Source organism: Ictidomys tridecemlineatus, chromosome 9 (assembly GCF_052094955.1).
Source record: "Ictidomys tridecemlineatus isolate mIctTri1 chromosome 9, mIctTri1.hap1, whole genome shotgun sequence".
NCBI lineage: Eukaryota > Metazoa > Chordata > Mammalia > Rodentia > Sciuridae > Ictidomys > Ictidomys tridecemlineatus.
In genome coordinates, this window is record NC_135485.1 from 41,410,457 (window position 1) to 41,430,668 (window position 20,212).

Below are 20,212 nucleotides of genomic sequence, written 5' to 3' on the forward strand. Positions count from 1 at the left end.
GGGAGGACAGAAACAGAAATATGGGATGAATTTATTTAATTGTATTAAATTATGCTATATACACATATAAATTTACCAGAGGGAATTTCATCCTTATGTATATATAGAAAACCTCAATCAAAAATAAAGGAGTTGGGCTGGGGAGGTAGCTCAAGCGGTAGCGCGCTCGCCTGGCATGCGTGCGGTCTGGGTTCGATCCTCTGCACCACATACACGAAAAGATGTTGTGTCCGCCAAAAATTAAATAATAAACATTAAAAATTCTCTCTCTCTTAAAAAAAATAAAAAATAAATAAAAATAAAATTGTTAAAAAAAATAAATAAAGGAGTTAGGGGCTGGAGTTGTGGTTCAGCGGTAGAGCGCTAGCCTACCATGTGCGAGGTACTGGGTTCCATCCTCAGCACCACATAAAAATAAATAAATAAAATAAAGGTCTTGTGTCCAACTGCAATAAAAAAAAAATGAAATCGAAGATCAGTAGAGGAGGGAGAAAAGGGGGAGGAATGAAGGGAGAAGAAAGGGGGATGGGGATTGAAATAAAATTTCTGCTATGTATAATTTTGTCAGAGTGAACCCAAATACTACATATAATTATAATACTCCAATAAAAATCGATAATAATTAAATTTTACTCTTTAAAATCCAAGCAGCTGAATTCTGTGCTATTGAAAATATTTTATTATGTTCACTAATAAAATTGTACATATATACAAAAAATTAATAAGAGCTGGAAAGACTCTTTGAGTGGGTAGTATTTAAGCTGAGAGTTACAGCATAGAAAACAGCCAGTATGGGAAGAGTGGTGAGAAGTGAACTCCAGACAGCAGAACAGGTGTAGGAAAAGGCAGAAATGGAAAAAAGTTTGACAAACTAGAGAAGAACAGGGAGACTAGAATGTACAGAGCAAGGGTGTAATGACCCGAAGTGGACTAGAGAGAAAAAGGACTAGATTGTGGGACCACTTATAGTACAAGTGTGTCCTCTCTAATGTTTGGAATGTTATGATTGGAGCTGGGCAATGGTAGAAATCAGAAGGCGAACTGGGTGGGGTGGACTAGGTCAGTGACTGGACGTGGAGAGAAAGGGATGCGTGGAAGACATGTATTTTCAGAGTTAACTGGAGTTGCTTATGTATTGGATATGGGGAGAAGGTGATAGAAAAGGAGAATAAAGATTGATTCCTAAATCAATCTCAGGAAAGACATTAGTCAGATTCATGTGGTTGGTGTATAAAACCAGAGCGTCAATATATATCTGTGAAGTGGACCAGATTTCTTTCTGTGTGATCATTTCTAATCTCTCCCAGTAAACAGACTCCCTGGGAAGCTGGGTCATGCCAGAAAGTTGTCTTGGGAGCATGGATCTTTTGAAGTAAAGTGGTGCCAGATCACACATCCATCTCAAGAGGACCTAAAGAACAGGATGTAACAGTTGCTTTCTGTTGGCTTAGGTCCTTTCCCCTCTGCATTTTTCCTGGGGAGGGAGTTGTTGGAGGAGGTGCTGGGGATCCAACCTAGGTCCTCCACATAAACAAGCCCTCTGCTACTAAGCTACACCCCAGGCCCCAACCTCTGCAGTTTTTGATAGGTGCAGTCTCTTTGACTCCCATACATCCATTTTTAGTTGAAACCCCCTTTTCAAAATATTTCTGATATGCTCTTTGGCTATTTAAAGACATTTCTTTTAGTGGTGGGCAGCTTTTTCTGATTTAGGGGCCATCCTGCTTTTTAAGGTGAGTTTATGTAATTCTTTCCTGATTGTTTATAGGTTGAGTTATAAAACTCCCTGAAGATAGCTATTGAATCTCAGTACAATATTGCACTATATCAAAATGTGTCTGAAGGTGTAGATTTTCTGATTTACATATGCATATGTCAGACTAGAAAGAATCTCCTAGTTTCATTCTAGATAACATTCATAATCCAAAATGTGAATATAGTTGTTTCACATCTATAAGACAAAGTATATCTAAGGATTATCTAGTAATATGCAAAAGGGGTCCTTAGTTTACTATATATTTTGACAGATGATTTGTTCCTTAACACCTCTAGTCCCCTCCCTTGAAAATAAACACATTATTGAAACACCACCATTTCTTTCCCACACCATCATGGTCTTAAAGGCTAAATGCAGTTCTCAAAAATTATGAAAAGCCCAGGCCACTTTCATTTTTAAAATATCTTGGCATATTCGTTTAAAAAAGAAGGGTGAGGGCAGTGCCAAAACCAAGATTACAAAAATTGTGGTATGCTGGGTTTAAAAGACATCACACTTGCTGGGCACGGTGGCACACACCTGTAATCTCAACAGCTTCAAAGGCTGAGGCAGGAGGATAGCAAGTTCAAAGCCAGCCTCAGCAATTTAGTGAGGCCCTAAGCAGCATATGGAGACCCTCTCAAAGATTTTAAAAAAGGTTAGAGGTGTGGCTCAGTGGTTAAGTGCCCCTGGGTTCAATCCCTGGTGTGTGTGTGTGTGTGTGTTGTGTGTGTGTGTGTGACAACAAATTAATGTGCACACAGAGGATACAATTGTGTTCTTCACAAGATAAAGTAATGATTTGTAGCAAACTTCAATGGATCATATATCCTGAGATGGGACACAAGTTGTAGGATTTTAAAACCTATCAGTGTTTCCTTGTGACAGCTTGTAGAAATCCAGGTGGAGATAAAATGGAAAAATCTTTCTGAAATGTTAAACAAACATCACACTGCTGCCGCCCTCTCCCCACAGTCCTTATTCGGTTGATGTGCATTTACTAGAAACTGTCTTAGTGATTGAGGATCTAAATTTTCTGCATCTGCTCCCAGCCTTTATATGGAGGAAACTCTGAAATCTAACCGATCTGCCTCTGCTGAGTTGTAAAGCAACTAGATGGAAGCTGACAGGTTCTGCCCCAGGGCTGTGCAGAGAGCTGCAGTTCGGGGATCTTGCCTGGTCCCTGCAGACAATTGCTCTGGATGCTCTGGCTGCCGGCCCAAGGTCCCCATGACAACGGGACAACGCGAAGGGAGGGGGGAGGGGCGGGGCCAAGTCGGCCTCGGGGCGGGGCGTGGGCTGCCCCCACGCAGTTCAGTCTCCTGAAGACCTTGAACTTGGCTTGGGCCACCCTCCCCGAGAGGGTTTCTGACACAATGGCGGGCCAAGGGTTTTCAGGTTCATCCGAGTTGTCCGAGGTGACGCAGACAGAAACGTCCTCTAACTCCGAAGCCTTCCAGAAACCCTTAGTGCTCAGGATTCTCGATTTGCAGGACGCTCTGAAGCAGGAGGCTAAGCGGCGAGACCAGCAAGATGGGGATGAGGGGGACGACGAGGATGACGGGGACGACGGGGACGACGAGGACGACAAGGACGACGAGGACGACGAGGACGACGAAGAGGACGACGAGGACGATGAAGACGACGAGGATGACGAGGACGACGAGGACGACGAGGATGAGGATGAGGAGGATGAGGAGGTCGACAGGTATAAGGAGTCCGAAGAAACCTCTGAGCCCATGGAATCCACCAAATCCTCTGAGTCCGGCCAAACTTCTGGACCCCACAAACTCTATAAGGAGCGCACAACACCCAGGGCCCAGGTACACTACGCATCCTCTGAGACCCTTGAGTCAGGTGCACCTCACAAGCTCCTTAGGCCATGTGAACAGCGCAAGCTCCGCAAGGCCCGTGAACCCCTCCATCCCTGTGAACCCCTGCACCCCCAGGAGCGCAGCCAGCCCTGCAAGCCACACGAGGCCAAGGAGTTAAGGCTGTTTAACAACACTGCGGTGATGTTCTCCCCATCTCTGATCACCAGATGCCCGACACGGTATCGGGGGTCATCCCAGAATGGTAGGTGTTGCTCCCCACACCCCTGCGATCTTGCACATCTAGAACTGGAAGTCTAGGGTCAAGTTGTGCATGCAAGAATTTGCAGTGTTTTGTGTCATCTACCCACTGCTCTGCAGTCACTCTCTGCACTTCAAGGGACTCTGATGGGATATTGACACCTTGGCGATGACAAACTCTCTTCTTCCTCCACTATCACCTGATGACCCCTTAGCTCTCCTTGAAGACCTGCTGTTACCTTATTGAAGCCCTTCTTAATTCTCCTCTGCAGCTAGTCACTGCATCCCTGTGGTTTGTCCTTCCATCATTCCCCTTTATTGCACTTAAGACTTAAGATTACATCATTTCTGTTACTGTCCAACTAATGGTAGGGACCTTGGAAGACAGGATATTTTTGTCAGTGTTTGGCACATGCTGCCAGTGAGGAGGCATTCTTGGAGCAAATATTCCCAGAGTGCACCTAAGTGCCCACTATCTTTTCATTCTTCCCCAAGTTCAAATGGTATTGGAGCTGATGGGACTTGGGATAAACATCCTTGATCAGGAGCTGGCTTTGGTTGTGCATGCTTATAATCCCAGCATCTCAGAGGGCTGAGGCAGGATGATGGCATATTGGAAGCCAGCCTCAGCAACAGTGAGATTCTGTTTAAAATAAAATAAAAAGGGCTGGGGATGTGATTCTATGATAGAGGGCCTCTGGATTCAATCCCCAGTACTGATCCCCCACCCCATCCTTGCTCTGACTACATCAGTTCACTCATGACCTTTCACTAATGATCCAACCCCAAATAATTTTCTTATCCATATGGGACCTCCAGTCCCTTGACTGACCAATTTTTTTTTGTTGTTATTGTTTGTTTGTTTGTTTGCTGGGGTTGGTCAGGGAGACACTGGGGATTTAACCCAGGGACAATTTACCACTGAGCTATATCCCCAGCCCTTTTTATTTGCATGCAAGAGGTGCAAATAAATATTTTTAGACAGAGTCTCATGAAGTTGCTTAGAATCTTCCTAAATTGCTAAGGCTTCCTTGAACTTGTGATCCTTCTGGTTCAGCCTGTCAAGCCATTGGGATTGCGGGTGTGAACCCTCATGCCCAGCTGACTAACCAGTTTTTATCCCCTGTTCTCACTGATTCCTCCTTACCCAGCCTCAATTCCATGGTCCATCATTGCGGTTGCTCTTGCAACTCTTCCGCCACTCCATTGGCTCTCCTGCTAACTGCCATTTTTCTGCCCCAAATCTCAACCCTGGTTAAACCTAGCCATCCATCTACTTTCTTCCTACACCTAGCAGTTACTCTTGCTATACAAATTGTACAATTAGGCTGATGGTTTTATTTTAATTGCATCACCACAAATCACAACTGGTAATGTGGTACTTCCTAGCAAACTCAATTTGCCTAGTAGGTTAGTTTTCCCAGTCTCTGAGATGATGACTAAATACCTTCTTTATCTCCTCTGACCTTCACACCTTTGACCCTCATCCAGCTACAGACTTTGCCTCAAATTTTATCAAGAAAATAGAAGCAATCAATCATGACCTTATTTTCTTATCATTAATCTATTGCCTTAACCCACATCTGATTCGTGGATTCTGTTTTTTCTTTTCTTTCTTTTTTTTTTTTTTGCTGGGAAGATGTATACCTTTTGTTTGTTGTTTGTTTTGGTGCTAGGGATTGAACCCAAGTGTGCTTTACCACTGAGCAACATCTCAGTCCTTTTTCTTGTATTTATTTATTTATTTATTTTGAGACAGTGTCTCCCTAAATTGCTGAGGCTGACCTCAAACTAGTGATCCTCCTGTCTTGGCCTCCTGAGCTGCTGAGATTACAGGCATGTGCCACCACATCAGCTTTGTGCCTTGTTTTATGAAAAACAAAATCCTTTATTTGTGCTTTAGATTCCACTATTGTCTCCTGAAGAACTTTGTTCCTACTGTTATCCCCTCTCCCTGCAGAACTACTTTGTCCCTTTCTAATGAATCTGTCCTATGAACATACACAAGTACTGTAGAATCTCTTATCTTGAAATAACTCTTGATCCTATGACTTCCTCAGACCTTTTCTCCCCCACCGTCACCACCATTTTTCTGTTCTTCACTGCAGAACTTGTCAAAAAGAGTTGTCTGTGCTCAATGACTCCATTTCCTCACCTCTCATTCTCTCCTCAGCTGTCACCTGGTTGGGCCTCTTTCTCCTCTACTTCACTGAAACTGCTCTGGTTTACTGCCACCCCTGCCATTGCACCTGGAGATTCAGTAACCCCATGGATGATCCACTTGGCTCCTCCCAAAATCTCAACATCCCTTGACATCCTCACGTGGAATGATCTGGTTTCTCTCCCCATCTCAGACACCCCCCACTCTATCCCTTGTCAATTGCTGTTCCATTTCCTGAATCTCTATCATGAGCACTCTGATCTCTAACCATGTCCTATCTTTCCTGCTCAGTGGTTGGAGGTCTGACCCATTGATGGTTGGAGGTATGACCCATTGATTCTAATAATCCATTTTTTTTTAGTACTGGGGATTGAACTCAGGGGCACTCGACCACTGAGGCATATCCCCAGCCCTATTTTTTCTTTTATTTAGAGATGGTGCTTCACTGTGTTGCTTAGTGTCTTGCGGTTGCTGAGGCTGGCTTTGAACTTGCGATCCTCCTGCCTCAGCCTCCGGAGCCTCTGGGATTACAGGCATGTGCGGTGCCCAGCTGATTCTACTAATCTTTATCACTACCTTGCATTCTTTTGTCTCTCCTTACTCATCTTCTGTGGTTTGGCAACTCAGTCACCCACTTGTAGGTGTCCTTAACTCCCTCAACTGTCTCTCATCTGTCATTTGTGCCTGGTTAAATTTAACTCTTGCCTATACTTATAAAGCAGACCAAGACAAGAGAAAGGCAAATAGTATGTGGACTGATCTTTAAATTCATGACCTTGAACTTCAAATGGGCTTTCAGTTGTTGTTGTTTTACCCATTGAGAACAGGAGAAATCACCATATCTTTTCACCTTGCAATCTACTAAACTACCAGCACCTATACACATAATCTACCTTTTCTCCTGTTAATCATGGATGAATTGTCCTCTCATCTATTAAAGGCCATTCCCTCATTCCATATGTTGGATCTTGTCCTATTTAACTTCTTTAGGTTCTTTGCTTCTAAAATTAGCCCCTTTCTATCCTGCATCACTATATTCTCTTTTTTTCCATCAGCACAATAACTATTAAAAGAAAGAAAAGAAACAGGAACTGGCGATATAGCTTAGTGGTTAAGCACTTGCCTAGCAGATACCTAGTGCTGGGTTTGATCCCCAACATGGAAGAAAACCAAATAAAAGGTAAACACACACACACACACACACACACACACACACAAAGACACACACCCCTTCCACGTACCCACTCCAGGTACCACTCTATTTCTTTACAGGAAAAAAAATTACTCAAAATAATTGCCTGTAGTTATTATCTCCACATCCTCTTTTTCCATTTCCTTGAGGGCCACTTAAATTAAACTTTCTAAATTCTATTATTTTTCCCCAGTCCTGGGGGTTGAATTCAAGGGCACTTTACCAGTGAGCTATATCCCTGCCCTTTTTATTTTTTCTTTTGAGGCAAGGTCTCCCTAAGTTGCTGAGGCTGGCTTTGAACCTGCCTTAGCCTCCCAAGTCAGTGGGACTACAGTTGTGTGCCTCTGTGCCCAGCTTAAATTAAGCTTTCATCCCCTCTGCTTCCTAAAGTTACTTTTAATGAAGTCACAATGACCTCTGCCTGGCCAGAGCCAAAGACTTCTTCTTCATCCTCACCAGCCTCGTTTGGCACTTGCCTTGCCTTAGAACTCTTTCTGATTCTCTCCTGGGATACCAGCACCACCATTCTCCTACCTCATGGATTGTTCCTGACTCAGTTTTTTTTACTGAATTCCCAGTCTTTGGGCTGATGACTGATGACTAACTCCACTCAGATTCTTCTAGAACTTTCCTTATTCTCTGGGTGATGTCATTAGTTCCATAACCTTAATTATGTTCTGGTAACTTCACAGATTATCTCTAGCCTCAGTTTCTCCTCTGAAATCCAGAGTTTTCTAACCAATTATCTATTCAGTATTCCTGCTTTTGAATATCTATTAGGCACACAAAATTTAATGTTTCTAAAACTTTGACCCACTTTTTTTCTTATCCCCTGCCTCCAAACCGTTAGCAAATCCTAACTTTGAGTTATATTCTGATTCTATTTCTTTTTCTTTTTTTGTCCTGGGGATTGAATCCAAGGTGCTTAACCATCAAGCCAAGTCCCAAGTCCTTTTTATTTTTATTTTTTTATTTAGAGACAGGGTCTCTCTAGGTTGTTTAGGGCCTTGACAAATTGCTGAGGCTGGCTTTGAACTTTTGATCCTCCTGCCTCAGCCTCCTGAGCCGCTGGGGCTCTGTTTCTTAACATCTAAAATGTCATCATCGCTTGCCAAACCCACTGTAGCTGGACTCTTGCTTCCACTCCTGCTCACCCTCCAATTCACTGTACTTACATTGGTCTCAGGAGTTCCTTAGAAAGGTGGATTACATGCAGCTGTGTTGCTCTCAACCCTCCAGAGGGGGTTCCTATATCATAAAGTATGTAATCAGAAGTCTTTAGCAAGGCCCCACGTGATCTGGCCCCTGCCATTCACTTGACCTTGCACTTGATCAGACATGCCCGACTTCATGTCTGACCACTCTGTATATATAGTGCTTTCCAGCCACATTTCTTTTCTCTTACCTCGGGATCCTTTCACTTTCTTTGTCTTCTACCAGGACACTTTTCCCCTCTGAAAGGAAAGTGACCACAACATTCGGAGTGACCAAGAGATCTTTATTGCAGCAGTGCAAAAGAGGAGAAAAATAGAGTGGGGGAGGGGGAGAGAGAGAGAGAGAGAAGCCAGAGAAGAAAGAGAGAGCAACAGCAAGAGCAAGAGAGGGAGACAGAGAGAGCAAGAGCAAGAGAGAGGGGCCTGGCAGGAGGGAGTTTTTATAGCTCAAATCTAATGGGGTCTCTGGGTCTGCAAGCTGCCTTGTTGGCGTACAGTGATTGGATCATACATTGGTGTCATCTTCTGCCTTCAGGCAGATGAGGCAGGGGCTAGATGTGGGTTTCCGTTGCACCAGATAGGTGGGGGTCGAGTGTTCAGACTTGACGCAAACAGGTGATAAAGGACAGTCAGAGGAGGGTTTGAGTGCATGGGTTATCCTGCAGCTAACATGTGTTCAGCCTGCCCTGCAGACAACTTGGTTCAGCCTGTCCTGCACCTAACACCCTCAAGTATTTGTCACTTCCTTATGCCAAAAAAGAACACTGTGGCCTGCTGATTTTCTTATCTGATTGTATTATGTATCTCCTTGTTTAGGAGTTTATATTAAGCTCTCAATTACTGTTGAATGAAAAGTCTTTTTCATTTGAACTCTGTGTCACCAAGTCCAGTGGTTCTTTCTCTATCCTGAGGGTTGTTAAGAAGATTCAAAGAGTTCATTCATGTAAGGCATTTAGAACAGCTTTTGGTACATGGAGAGAACTCAGAAGGTGTCAGCTGATGCTAGCAGGTGTTTTCCTATTTGACTCTTGGCAGCACAATCAGCTTGTCGCAAAATTGCCCACTTCTTGAAATATATATCTTCTTCTCACAGCGTCTATGACACCACAGTCTTCAGTTTATCACATGCCTGACTGATGGCTCTTTCTCCGGCTTGCTTACTGAGCCCTCCTGTACTCCTGAATTCTAATGGGCTCTGTTTCTACCCTTTTTTCTTTTTATTTACATTGTTTTATTTATATTCTTTTATTACATCCTTAGGTGGTCATATTCACATCATGACTTTAAATAGCATTTTTATGCTGCTAAAATAATTATTTTCCCTGATAATGGGGATTGAACCTAGAAGTGCTCTACCACTGAGGTATATCCCCAGACCTTTTTAGTTTTTATTTTGAGATAGGGCCTTGCTAAATTGCTAAGACTCGTCCCAAATTTGCAATCTTCGTGCCTCAGCTTCCCAAGTTGCTGGGCTTACAGGTGTGCACCACTGCATGCGGTTTGCCTCCTAAAGATTTTTACCTACAAGACTGAGATGGAGACTGTTTAATCTCAAGTATACCTAACCTAGAGTGTTTAATCTGGATTCATAAGCAATTGGGGAAATGAGTTGAAAGAAAAAAATCTTAGGTAAGAAAAGAAATCAAACTGAGTTTTTTTTTTAATTTAAAACTTTTTAAAATTTGTAAGACATTCACAGTGTTCAAATGCTAAAACAACATAAAAAGACATGCAATGAAATGTCTCACCCCTGCCCTGTGCCCTCTGAAGTCCTTTCTTGCCTTTTACAGTGTTTATTTTTTCAGCCATTTATTTATTTTTTATTTATAGTTTGTGTTCAATGCAAATCAATTCCATAATAAGAGTTATTATGAATCAAAGCATAAATACACAAACACAATATAAAATCCAAATAGATGCATGGCATTCAGGTATGAAGCAAAGGGGTGTGTTCATTCACACACACAGTAGCTTTAGATCTATTTGATTTGGTTGTTCCTGAGTAGGTTTCTAAAGATGAGAAAAAATGAGTTGGGTTATCAAGATTACTGTGGCCCTATTAGATACCAGACCATGTAAGCATCAGTATGTGACCATGTGAACAAAAGATTTCAGGGAGTATCTATTTTTTAAAAAATGTTTCTGTGTATCAAGGCAGTTGTAAAAGATTTATAGGATCAAGACCACTTTTAGGCTTAGGATCAGGTTCTAACTACCTAAAAATATTGACTGATAACAGAAAGTGTCCCAACTGTGGCTACTCTGATCCATAGTTTTAAAAAGAAGTATTTACAGAAAAAGTATAAAGGTTTTTGTGAATTTAATATGCAAGCTAGCTTCCAGTCTTCACTTCCCAAATGCTTGATTTATAAATTTGTCTTCTTCACATAGTTGCCATTCTAATTTCCAGATTACCTTCAAAACTGATCATTTTAAATTGTTAAAAGTATTCAACAAATGCAGAAATAAAAGGCATTTTGAAATTAGTTGAGGCCAATGTAATTCTACTCTTTGGAATCAGTTTTGCTAAAGGAATCTGGCACTCTTGTTGAATGAAAACAGGACATGGGAGATGCCTACCATTTGACTTTGAGAGGATAAGCAAGATTGACTCAAGATGCCTGGATTTGGGATGGATTCCAATCTATCATTGCCCTGGCACATGTCAGTTAGCATATGAAAGTTCAAACATATTGTCAAATCCAAAACTACAGAGGAAAGAGTTCATTTCCCAAGGGAACAGAAATAGCTTAACAATGTGAAACTTTATCTAGAATATATCAGCACTGAATTAATACTGCTGATAAAATACATTGAGGATTTACAGTAACAACTGGAAGTTCCTTCTAATGTACATATAAATTGCATCATGGAAGCTTCTTATATTACCTGTTTTATGGCCTTATAGATTTCATGAACCAAATGAAAACTGAAATCTCCATTCCACCTTCCATCCTTTACCTCTAGATAAAATCTATTCTGGTTTTCAAGGTAGAGTTTGAAGTGTCCATATTTCTTATGCCTCATTCAAGGAGATCGTGTCTCAATTTTAGAGGTTTTCTTTTTATCTTGTATGTGAAACTCCAGCAGATTTAATATTGGCATTCATCACCTGCAAAACCCTTCATGTGTCCTTCAAACCAATCAATTTGGAATTCTCCACTTTTTCTGTATCAATAAAATCAGGTGTGGAATTGGTAGATTTCATGCAGACCTGCTTCTTCCTTGACACAATGGACTTCGAGTCGCCCTTTGGGTTGGGTTTAGAAGGTGGGGAGCAGAGACGTTTCTTGGCCTGAGTCTCTAACAGTAGAGATGTAGAATAGAGAGTGGGATCACAAGAAGACTGGCTGGCTGTTGACTGCAGGGCACTGCCACCTGCCTTGGGTGTAGCACTAGTTGGACTGGGGGCAGCAGAGGTACTCTGTGAGGAGTTATTTGAAAGTGTCACAACAGCTGTTTAGTTTGGATCAATCTGCATGGGTAGGCAGCAGCCCCAGCCTCCGCCCGCCTGGCCACTGTCGCTCTGCCTATGTCCACTCTGTCGCTCTGTCGCTCTGTGGGTGGATTCTAGATGCGAGGAGACAGGATGGCTGCGGCAGCCAATAGGCAAGGTCTGTGTGTTTCTTTATATAAATGCAAGAAAATAACTGTACGAGCGCGGGTGCTTTGCCCTTTTCTCACCGTGGGAGCGTTGCTGTTCTTCACTCTTCCTCTGGACAACATGTCTTTACACTCGAGCACATACATGGTTTCCTCCTTTGTTCAAAACCACAGCTGCATCATGTTCCATTATTAACCTCCTCTTGGTTGCTTCTAGGACCTTATTATTATAAACAATGTCAATAGAGAAACCTGTGCATGTCACTTAGTGCACACGCAGGTGTATCTGTAGAATTCCCAGAAGTGGGCGCTGGAGGGTAAATTTTGCAATTTTGGTTTAGGGAAATTGCCCTCCGTGGGAATTGATTCTCGTTGTATGCTGAACAGCAAATGGAAGTGTCTTTATCCCTGTAGTCTCACCATTGTAGAATGTGGTTAAACTTTTGACTTTTTGAAGGTTTAATAGATAAAAATCTATTTTGTCAATTAAGTTGTAATTTGCATTTATCTTATAGGAGTAATATTGGACATTTTTTTTTTAGTTGAACATGGACACAGTCCTTTTTTTTTACTTATTTATTTATTTATTTAATGTGGTGCTGATGATCAAACCCAGTGTCTCACATGTGCAAGGCAAACTCTCTACCACTGAGCCACAACCTTATCCCCTGGGTATCTTTTTTTGATATATATTTTCATGTCCTTTGCCTATTTTTCTTTTGGCTTAATAGTTTTTTTAAAAAATATTATTTTTAGGGAGATTAGCTCTTTGGGAAATGTGTGACAAAGTTTTTCACTTTGTTGATATTCTTTTTGTCTTTGGTTATGTTTATTTTGTTTCACTATAAAAATATTTTGTTGTAAATTTTTTCAATCATATCTTTTATGTTTTCTGCACTGAATCATAATTAGGCTTTTTTCCTACTTCTAGATTATAAAGGACTTGATCCATGTGTTTTCTTTTCAAATATTTTTTAAATTGTAGATGGGCACAATACCTTTAATTTATTTATTTTTATGTGGTGCTGAGAATAGAACCCAGTGCTTCACACGTGCTAGGGAAGTACTCTACCACTGAGCCACAACCCCAGCCCCAATTCATGTGTTTTATTTTGTAATATTAAAAAATATTATTTAAATCTTTGGTCCATTTGGAGTGTATGCAGTGTATGGTGTAAATTATAAATTCAGGGTTCTCAGAGCTGTCCAGTGGCCTGCACCATCTTCCTATGGATGAACCAAATGAAAATGAACATGAAAAATAGATTTGAAGTTAAAGGGACAAAAAGTGACATCTTTGGAAAGTTAGGGATGTGAGAGGAGGCATAATTTATCCTTTTTTTCAATAGGTAGTGTGGCAATATGGTGTTTCTGAGCACTAGTTGGAACAGAAGCCTCAGCCTTTTGGCTTAACTATATGAAAGGACTCATCCTCTTTCTCCCTCTGCAGTCTTACCCTTCTCCCATGCTCTCTCTTGTCTCTCTCCCAAATGACCCTGAGCTAAGGTTCTAAGGCAGCAGTACCAGGTAGGGAGGTGTGCCTAGGAGAGGAGCAAGAAAGAGTGGACTGTAGTAACAGACCCTGCCCTAGTATTTCAAAGAGAGTCCCAATGTTGTTTGTATGGTGATACCCATTATATAACAGGACTGCATAACAGTGCACCTAGAACAAGCAGGAATCTTACTTTAAAGAGCTTTTAAGGGGGGGCTGGGGATATGGCTCAAGCGGTAGCGTGCTGGACTGGCATGCGTGGGGCCCGGGTTCGATCCTCAAGGGCTGTGGCTCAGTAGGTAGTGCACTTGTCTGGTATGTGAGATGCACTGGGTTCAATCCTCAGCACCACATAAAAGTAAATAAATAAAATCAAGGTATTGTGTTCAATTACAATTTTTTTAAAAAAAGACTTGAGAGAGAGAGAGAGAGAGAGAGAGAGAGAGAGAGAGAGAGAGAGAGAGAGAGAGAGAGAGCCTTTAAAAACCAGGCCCTGCGCCTGCTGGTAATCCCCAGTATCTCAGAAGACTTAAGCAGGAGGGTCATAAGTTCAAAGCCCAGCCTCAGCAATTTAGTGAGGTCCTAAGCAACTTAATGAGATCCAACTTAATGAGATCCGGCTCAAAAAATAAATAAATAAAAAGGGTTGGGGATGTAGCTCACTGGTTAAGCACACCTGGATTCAATCCTGAGTACCAAAAAAAAAAAAAAAAAAAAAAAAAAAAAAAGAAAAGAAAAGCAATGTAGGTCTTATTGACGTATCTTCAAGGGAACTAATTCCAACACAGAACAGAACCTGCTAAAATCTTGAGACATTTCACTTCCCAAGTGTCTCATCATCATGACAGCTAATCCCCTCAAATACCTGCAGCCTGCCTCTTCCCAGGCTCTTCTGCCTCCTGGCCCAGATCTGTTGTCGTCTTTTAGAGGCCCTCCTGCCTTTTCTCTGTGGGCCAGCCGTGTCCCATTAGGTACTCAAACACAGCCTTCTTAGGGGCAGGGAGGGTTAAAGGGTTTGCTCTGCATGTAGCAGGGCCCGGTGCGAGCGCCCGGTCCCTTTCCGGGAACGACGGCTTTTGAATCCTGCTTTCGCCCAGCAGATGGCAGCCTTCTCCACAGGTGACGCGGAGCCCGGGGTGCGGAGCCTGCTGGGAGCCGCAGCAGGGGCTTGCGTGGTGCAGAATAAAATTGAAACACCGAAAAGGAATAAGACAGCCGTAATGTCGTGGTGGTCTCCTGTAGGGCGATGCTCTTAATCATCTTGCTCCACATCCTTCAGCGACTTCTGTCTCTTGTCCCCTAAAATAAACAGGGAACTCTTCCAGGTTTCCGGGTGATCTAACCACAAATCCTGCCGCCCTTACCCTCCTGCCACCCCTTTGCGGCCTGTGCCTCCCACTTGGTTCCCTGTTGGGGCTGCTTCCGCCCTCTGAATGTTCTTCCTTTTGCAGTGTTTCTTCTTCTCTCAGATCATCAAATATCTGACACCTCCATTTCTTTCCATAATTCAAGTGTTATTTGTTTCAAGAAGCCTTTCTCCATACAGTAAGGCATCCCTGCTTTCTACCTCACACTAATTAATTTCCTTCCTATCACTCATCACTGCCTGAATCGGTTTACTTTCTTCCTGTCTCTCCTTCTTCCTAAAAGTTAAAACTGTGTGAGGGCAGGACAGAGCCTCCGGCCAGGTACTGGGGATTTCAGAAGCTGGATGCTGTTGGAAAGAGCACTGAGCTAGGAGGAGGAAACTTGGAATTTACTTTTGGTTTTGTAAAGACAGGTGAGCCTTGGCAATTTGGTGAGAACTTGTCTCAAAATAAAGAAGGGCTGGGGATGTAGCTCAGTGGTAGAGTACCTGAGTTCAAGCCCTAGTATATATTTAAAAAAAAAGACAGCCCACTGAGGTAAGTACTATATGTGTCCTCATTTTACAGATGAAGAACCTGAGGCACAGAGGAGTTAAATGACTTGCCAAAGCTCATACACACAGAAACAGAGCAGAGATGGAACCCAGGCAGACAGACCCCATACCCTTGCCTTCTTCACTAGCACACTGTTCTCCCCCTTTTGCACAGAGAAGCCTGTTCTAGGTGATAGAGAAGTAAAGGCAATGAAGATAAATAGCTCAGCACAGTGCTTGGCCCACTCTAAGTGCTCAACAAACATTACAGTAAGTGTTGGTATAGGAATTAGTATTCCTAAACAATGAGAGAAATAAGACATCTATGCATCTATGTACATCACATGGTTCAAGGAACGCAAAATCAAGCAGAGCACATTGACAATCTAAGAGAAATCATGCAGACATAAATATATCAAAATTTAACAGGGTCCAGTTGAGTGATGTGAACATTCAGCTGAACCGTAACAATTATCTCTCAGTCTTGTCCCACCTTGGAAAGTATTTTGGTCCCTGATTTACCAACGAGGAACCTGAGACTCAGTACTTTATCTAAAGGTAGAGAGTGGGGGGGCCAGCAACCAAAGCTGTATCAGTTGATGCACAGCCTATGAAATACTGCAGTGACTTAATGGGCAGAGGCCAGACTGGTCTTTAGTGGGAGAAAGAAGAACAGCAGTTATTGTCCTTTTTTTTTTTTTTTTTTGGTTACTAGGGATTGAGATCAGGGGCACTCCGCCACTTAGCCCCAACCCCAGTCCTATTTTGTATTTTATTTAAAGGCAGGGCCTCACTTTTGCTGAGGCTGGCTTTGAACTTGTGATCTTCCTGTCTCAGCCTCCAGAGTTTCTGGGATTACAGGCATATACCATCGCACCTGGCAGTTATTGTCTACAGAAGAAGGATCTGGGGAATATTTCAGGGCCAGGAGGTGACAATGGAGTTGTGCTATAGGAAAATCAGCCAGGGAGAACCAGTTAGATGTGTGAATTCCTCCTTGCTGCCCCCAGAGAAATCTGAATGCTTGTACACTGCTGTGCCTGAGTCATGATTCCGGCCAGGTACTGGGGATTTCAGAAGCTGGATGCTGTTGGAAAGAGCACTGAGCTAGGAGGCAGAAACTTGGAATTTACTTTTGGTTTTGTCATAAATGAGTGTTTCCTTTCTAGCCGATCCCTCTGGATACCTTTAGTTCTAACAGTCTGTATGAAGATACGACTACTTACTTTGACATTACAAGATGTTGCTGAAGTGTGATTACTGTATATTTTTGAGTATAAGATTTTTTTTTTGCCAATTTATATATAACTTATAGTTTGGACATGAGGTGTTTCCCATAGATTCCTTTGTTCATGCAGGAATATTCAGAGATGAAATGATTAGATTATGAGAACTGTCACCTAATTAGTCCATCCTAGTTTGAATGAACTGAGTGGTCACTGTAGGCAGGTGGGCATGGCTGGAGGAGGTGGTCCCTGTATGCTTGGAAGGATTGTCCTGCCTCACAGGCCCTTCCCCCCACCCCTTTTCTGGCCATCAGGAGGTAAGCAGAGCTCCTCATGACTGGCCCTTTCACCATGATGTTCTGAAATCATAAGCCAAAATTAACTTTTCCTCCTCTAAATTGTTCTTATAGGGTATTTCAGTCACAGCTAAGAAAAGCTGTCTAACACAAATATATAAACGCTTAGGAATAAAGGCCAAATAAGCAAATGTATATTTATAGTTGCATTAATCTAGTTATACATATAAAATTAAGATGGTATGTTAAAAGGTTAAATATGGAAGTATTTTTTTATTTCTAATGTCATTTCATGAAAAAGTTTTTTACCTCATGTTTGATATCATTAATGCCACTATTTTATTTAACATATTTTTCAGGGCATATAATTTTTATTTCTAAGTGATTTTAGATAGAAAACTTGAAAGTCTTTTTTATTATGGAAAATGTCAAACATGCAAAGTTGAGACTGTCATAACAAACATCTGTGTACTCATCACCTAGTTTCATTAAGTATTAACATTTCTTGAATTTTGTTTCATCTTTAGTGGGAGAAAAAACAGCAGAGTTATTTTCTTTTTTTTTTTTTTTTTGGTTACTGGGGATTGAGCTCAGGGGCACTCGATTCTTCCAGACTTTGAGGACAATCCTATAGTATAAATTTATTTAAAGAAAATAATAACCACTGGGCACAGTAGCACACACCTGTAATCCCAGCAGCTTGGGAGTCTGAGGCAGGAGGATCACAAGTTCAAAGTCAGCCTCAGCAAAAGTTAGGTGCTAAGTAACTCAGTGAGACCCTGTCTCTAAATAAAATACAAAATAGGGCTCAGTGGTTGAGTGCCTCTGAGTTCAATCCCCAGTACTCCCCCAAAAAAGATAATAATAGACACTATGTCATTTCACCGACAAATGCCTCAGTGTGCATCTCTGATTGCTAAATATTTAAGAAAAATAATTACTATGACATTATTACACTGAAAAAAATTTACAAATTTTCTCTAAAACCAGGTAATATTTACTAAATACTTAAGCTTCCCTAATAATCTCAAAATGTATTACAGCTGATTTGTTTGAGGAGCACTCAAACAAGGGCCACACAGTGTACTTGAGAGTTACAGTGTCTTCAGTCTGTTATTCTTTATCACTCTCCCTTACATTTTCTTTTTGAAGTGCTATCTGTCAGAAAAATTGGATAAATTATCCTATATTCTGAATTTGTTTTATTATTTGTGATGTCTTAAATTCCCCAATTTCTTGCCATGGTTATAGATTAAGAGTCTCGCTGAGATTCAGAGTAAATTATTTTTGGCAAGAATTATTGGTGGTTGGTGCTGTGAGCTTCTTCCAGCCTTACCCTTAGAGCCAGGTATGTGAAGTCTGGCTCTCCCTCTCCTGATGAATTCAAGACGAAGAGTGGATTCAGGTGAGGTCAGTTGATCCCACCATCTACCTTTCCCTGATAGTTGTAGCAGTGGATATTGCCAAGATACTGCTATTTTCTTAGGGGTAATCCGGGGCACTTTTGAACCTGTGCTTGATGTTCTCGCTGGAAATCGTGCCATAAGTCATCAGAACCCATTCATGCAATGCCACAGCCGGAGCTTAAAGAAATTGCCCTGGAGGTGCCCTGGAGTAAAGGTTTACCATGTACAATCATCTGATCTTGATCGTCGTGTTTTGTGTTCACATTTTGCTTTTTAAAATAATGTTTAAAGCTTATTTAGAGCAGCACCCAACACCATTGTAAGACAAGATCTCCAAGAATAATTGCAAAATCTATTTTAAAACTTTCACCTCTTCCCCTCCACTTTAATTTTTTTTTACTTTTTAATCGTGTTTTATTTTTCCCCTGCTGGTTTTGACAGGGGGAACTCTGTAATGATCCCATTCTTGCATTTATTGAGGTTGCTTCAGGCTAATATATTTCCCTTGACCAGTTTTTACTGGAAAAATAAAAAATTGAGAAAGTGCCTCATAGATGGGTTCTTATTAGAACTTGCATTTAAGGTAACCTCCATTTTTCTGAAGAATAATTGTTTGGAGGGAAATCTTGCCTTATTTTCAGTCATTTTCAATAAGTTAGTGGGAATGTTCTTGTTTTAACTTGGGTTTCATGGAACACACATACCAAGAGCAAACTTTGAAATAGGAAACAAAGAAACCTCTGTTTTCCTTTCCTTGATCGAGTCTTATAATTTATTTTATGCCTTGTGTAACATCTGTAAGACCTCACAGAAGAAATTTCTATAAGATTTCAATATCTGATGCAGTGCACGGCTCTGGCCTTGGGCAGGGTGCAGCCACCCACGCAGCCCTCCTGGCCTTCCGGGGGGGCCCCCTCACCTATCTGAACCTGCTCTCGCAGAGCCGCCCCAGGCGCCAGGGGTTGGGGACCTCCACCACCGCCAGATGCTGGTGGAGATTGTGATGCATCTGCACACCCCCCGACTCCCCCGCACCTGCACAGCCACATCTCCACCTGCAACAGGGCTCAGATGTTCAGCTCACAAGCAGCACCTGTGTGTCTCCTAGATGATGTCCTCAAGTTGGTGGCCAACACAACTGAGGTCCAAGGCCTTTCGTGAGCGCACTTCAGAAAAAGGTGGAGGACTGTGGAGGTGTCCATATAGACCAACCCCCCCGCCGTAGGCAAATCGTACAGTCTGCGAGTCTTCTGGGCTCACATTTGCAAAAGGTCGGATAATCCACGAGAGACAAAAACCAAGAAATAAACGGTGATAAAGCCCCCGCTCCCTCTTCTCGCTCCAAACCTCCACGTTTCTATACAGTGGTTCCCTTTTATCCAGGGGGATACTTTCCAAGATGGTCCCCAGATGCCTGAAACCATTCATTGTACTGAACCCTATGTACACTGTTTTTTTTCCCTATGTGTTAATATCTATTATAAAGTTTTTTAAATATACTAGGCACAGTAAAAGATTATGAAAAACAGTTGAATAACAATAAAATAGTCTTAATTGTCATATTGATCAATTATAACAATATACTAATAAAAATTATTTCAAACTTATAATTTGTTATTTCCAGATTTTCCATTTAATAGTTTTTGGGCTTTTATTGACCAGACCCCCTGAAAAACAGAACCAGAGGTGGGGGCTACTGAAGTAAGAGAAGTTTCAATGGTTGAATGTGTTCAGATCAACAGTGCTGGATTTTTTTTTCTTTCTTTCTTTTTTTATTTTTTTTAGAGAGAGACAGAGAGAGAAGTTCTTTTGTGTAGATGGACACAACACAATGCCTTTATTTTTATGTGGTGCTGAGAATTGAACCCAGGTCCCACCCGTGCTAGGTGAGCGC

The 20,212-nt window shown here is 41.8% G+C and overlaps 1 protein-coding gene across 1 annotated transcript in view; it reads left to right on the forward strand.

Annotated features, from left to right (window-relative positions):
- The first annotated feature begins 3,081 nt into the window (after positions 1-3,081).
- Positions 3,082-20,212, forward strand: part of Spmap2l (sperm microtubule associated protein 2 like) — a 56,058-nt gene continuing 38,927 nt past the window's right edge. The window contains exons 1-4 of the mRNA XM_078020717.1: positions 3,082-3,882; positions 14,588-14,707; positions 15,141-15,178; positions 19,260-19,475. Of these exons, the coding sequence (XP_077876843.1) occupies positions 3,133-3,882; positions 14,588-14,707; positions 15,141-15,178; positions 19,260-19,475 (1,124 nt within the window). The 5' untranslated portion in view covers positions 3,082-3,132. The remainder of the gene's footprint in view (positions 3,883-14,587; positions 14,708-15,140; positions 15,179-19,259; positions 19,476-20,212) is intronic.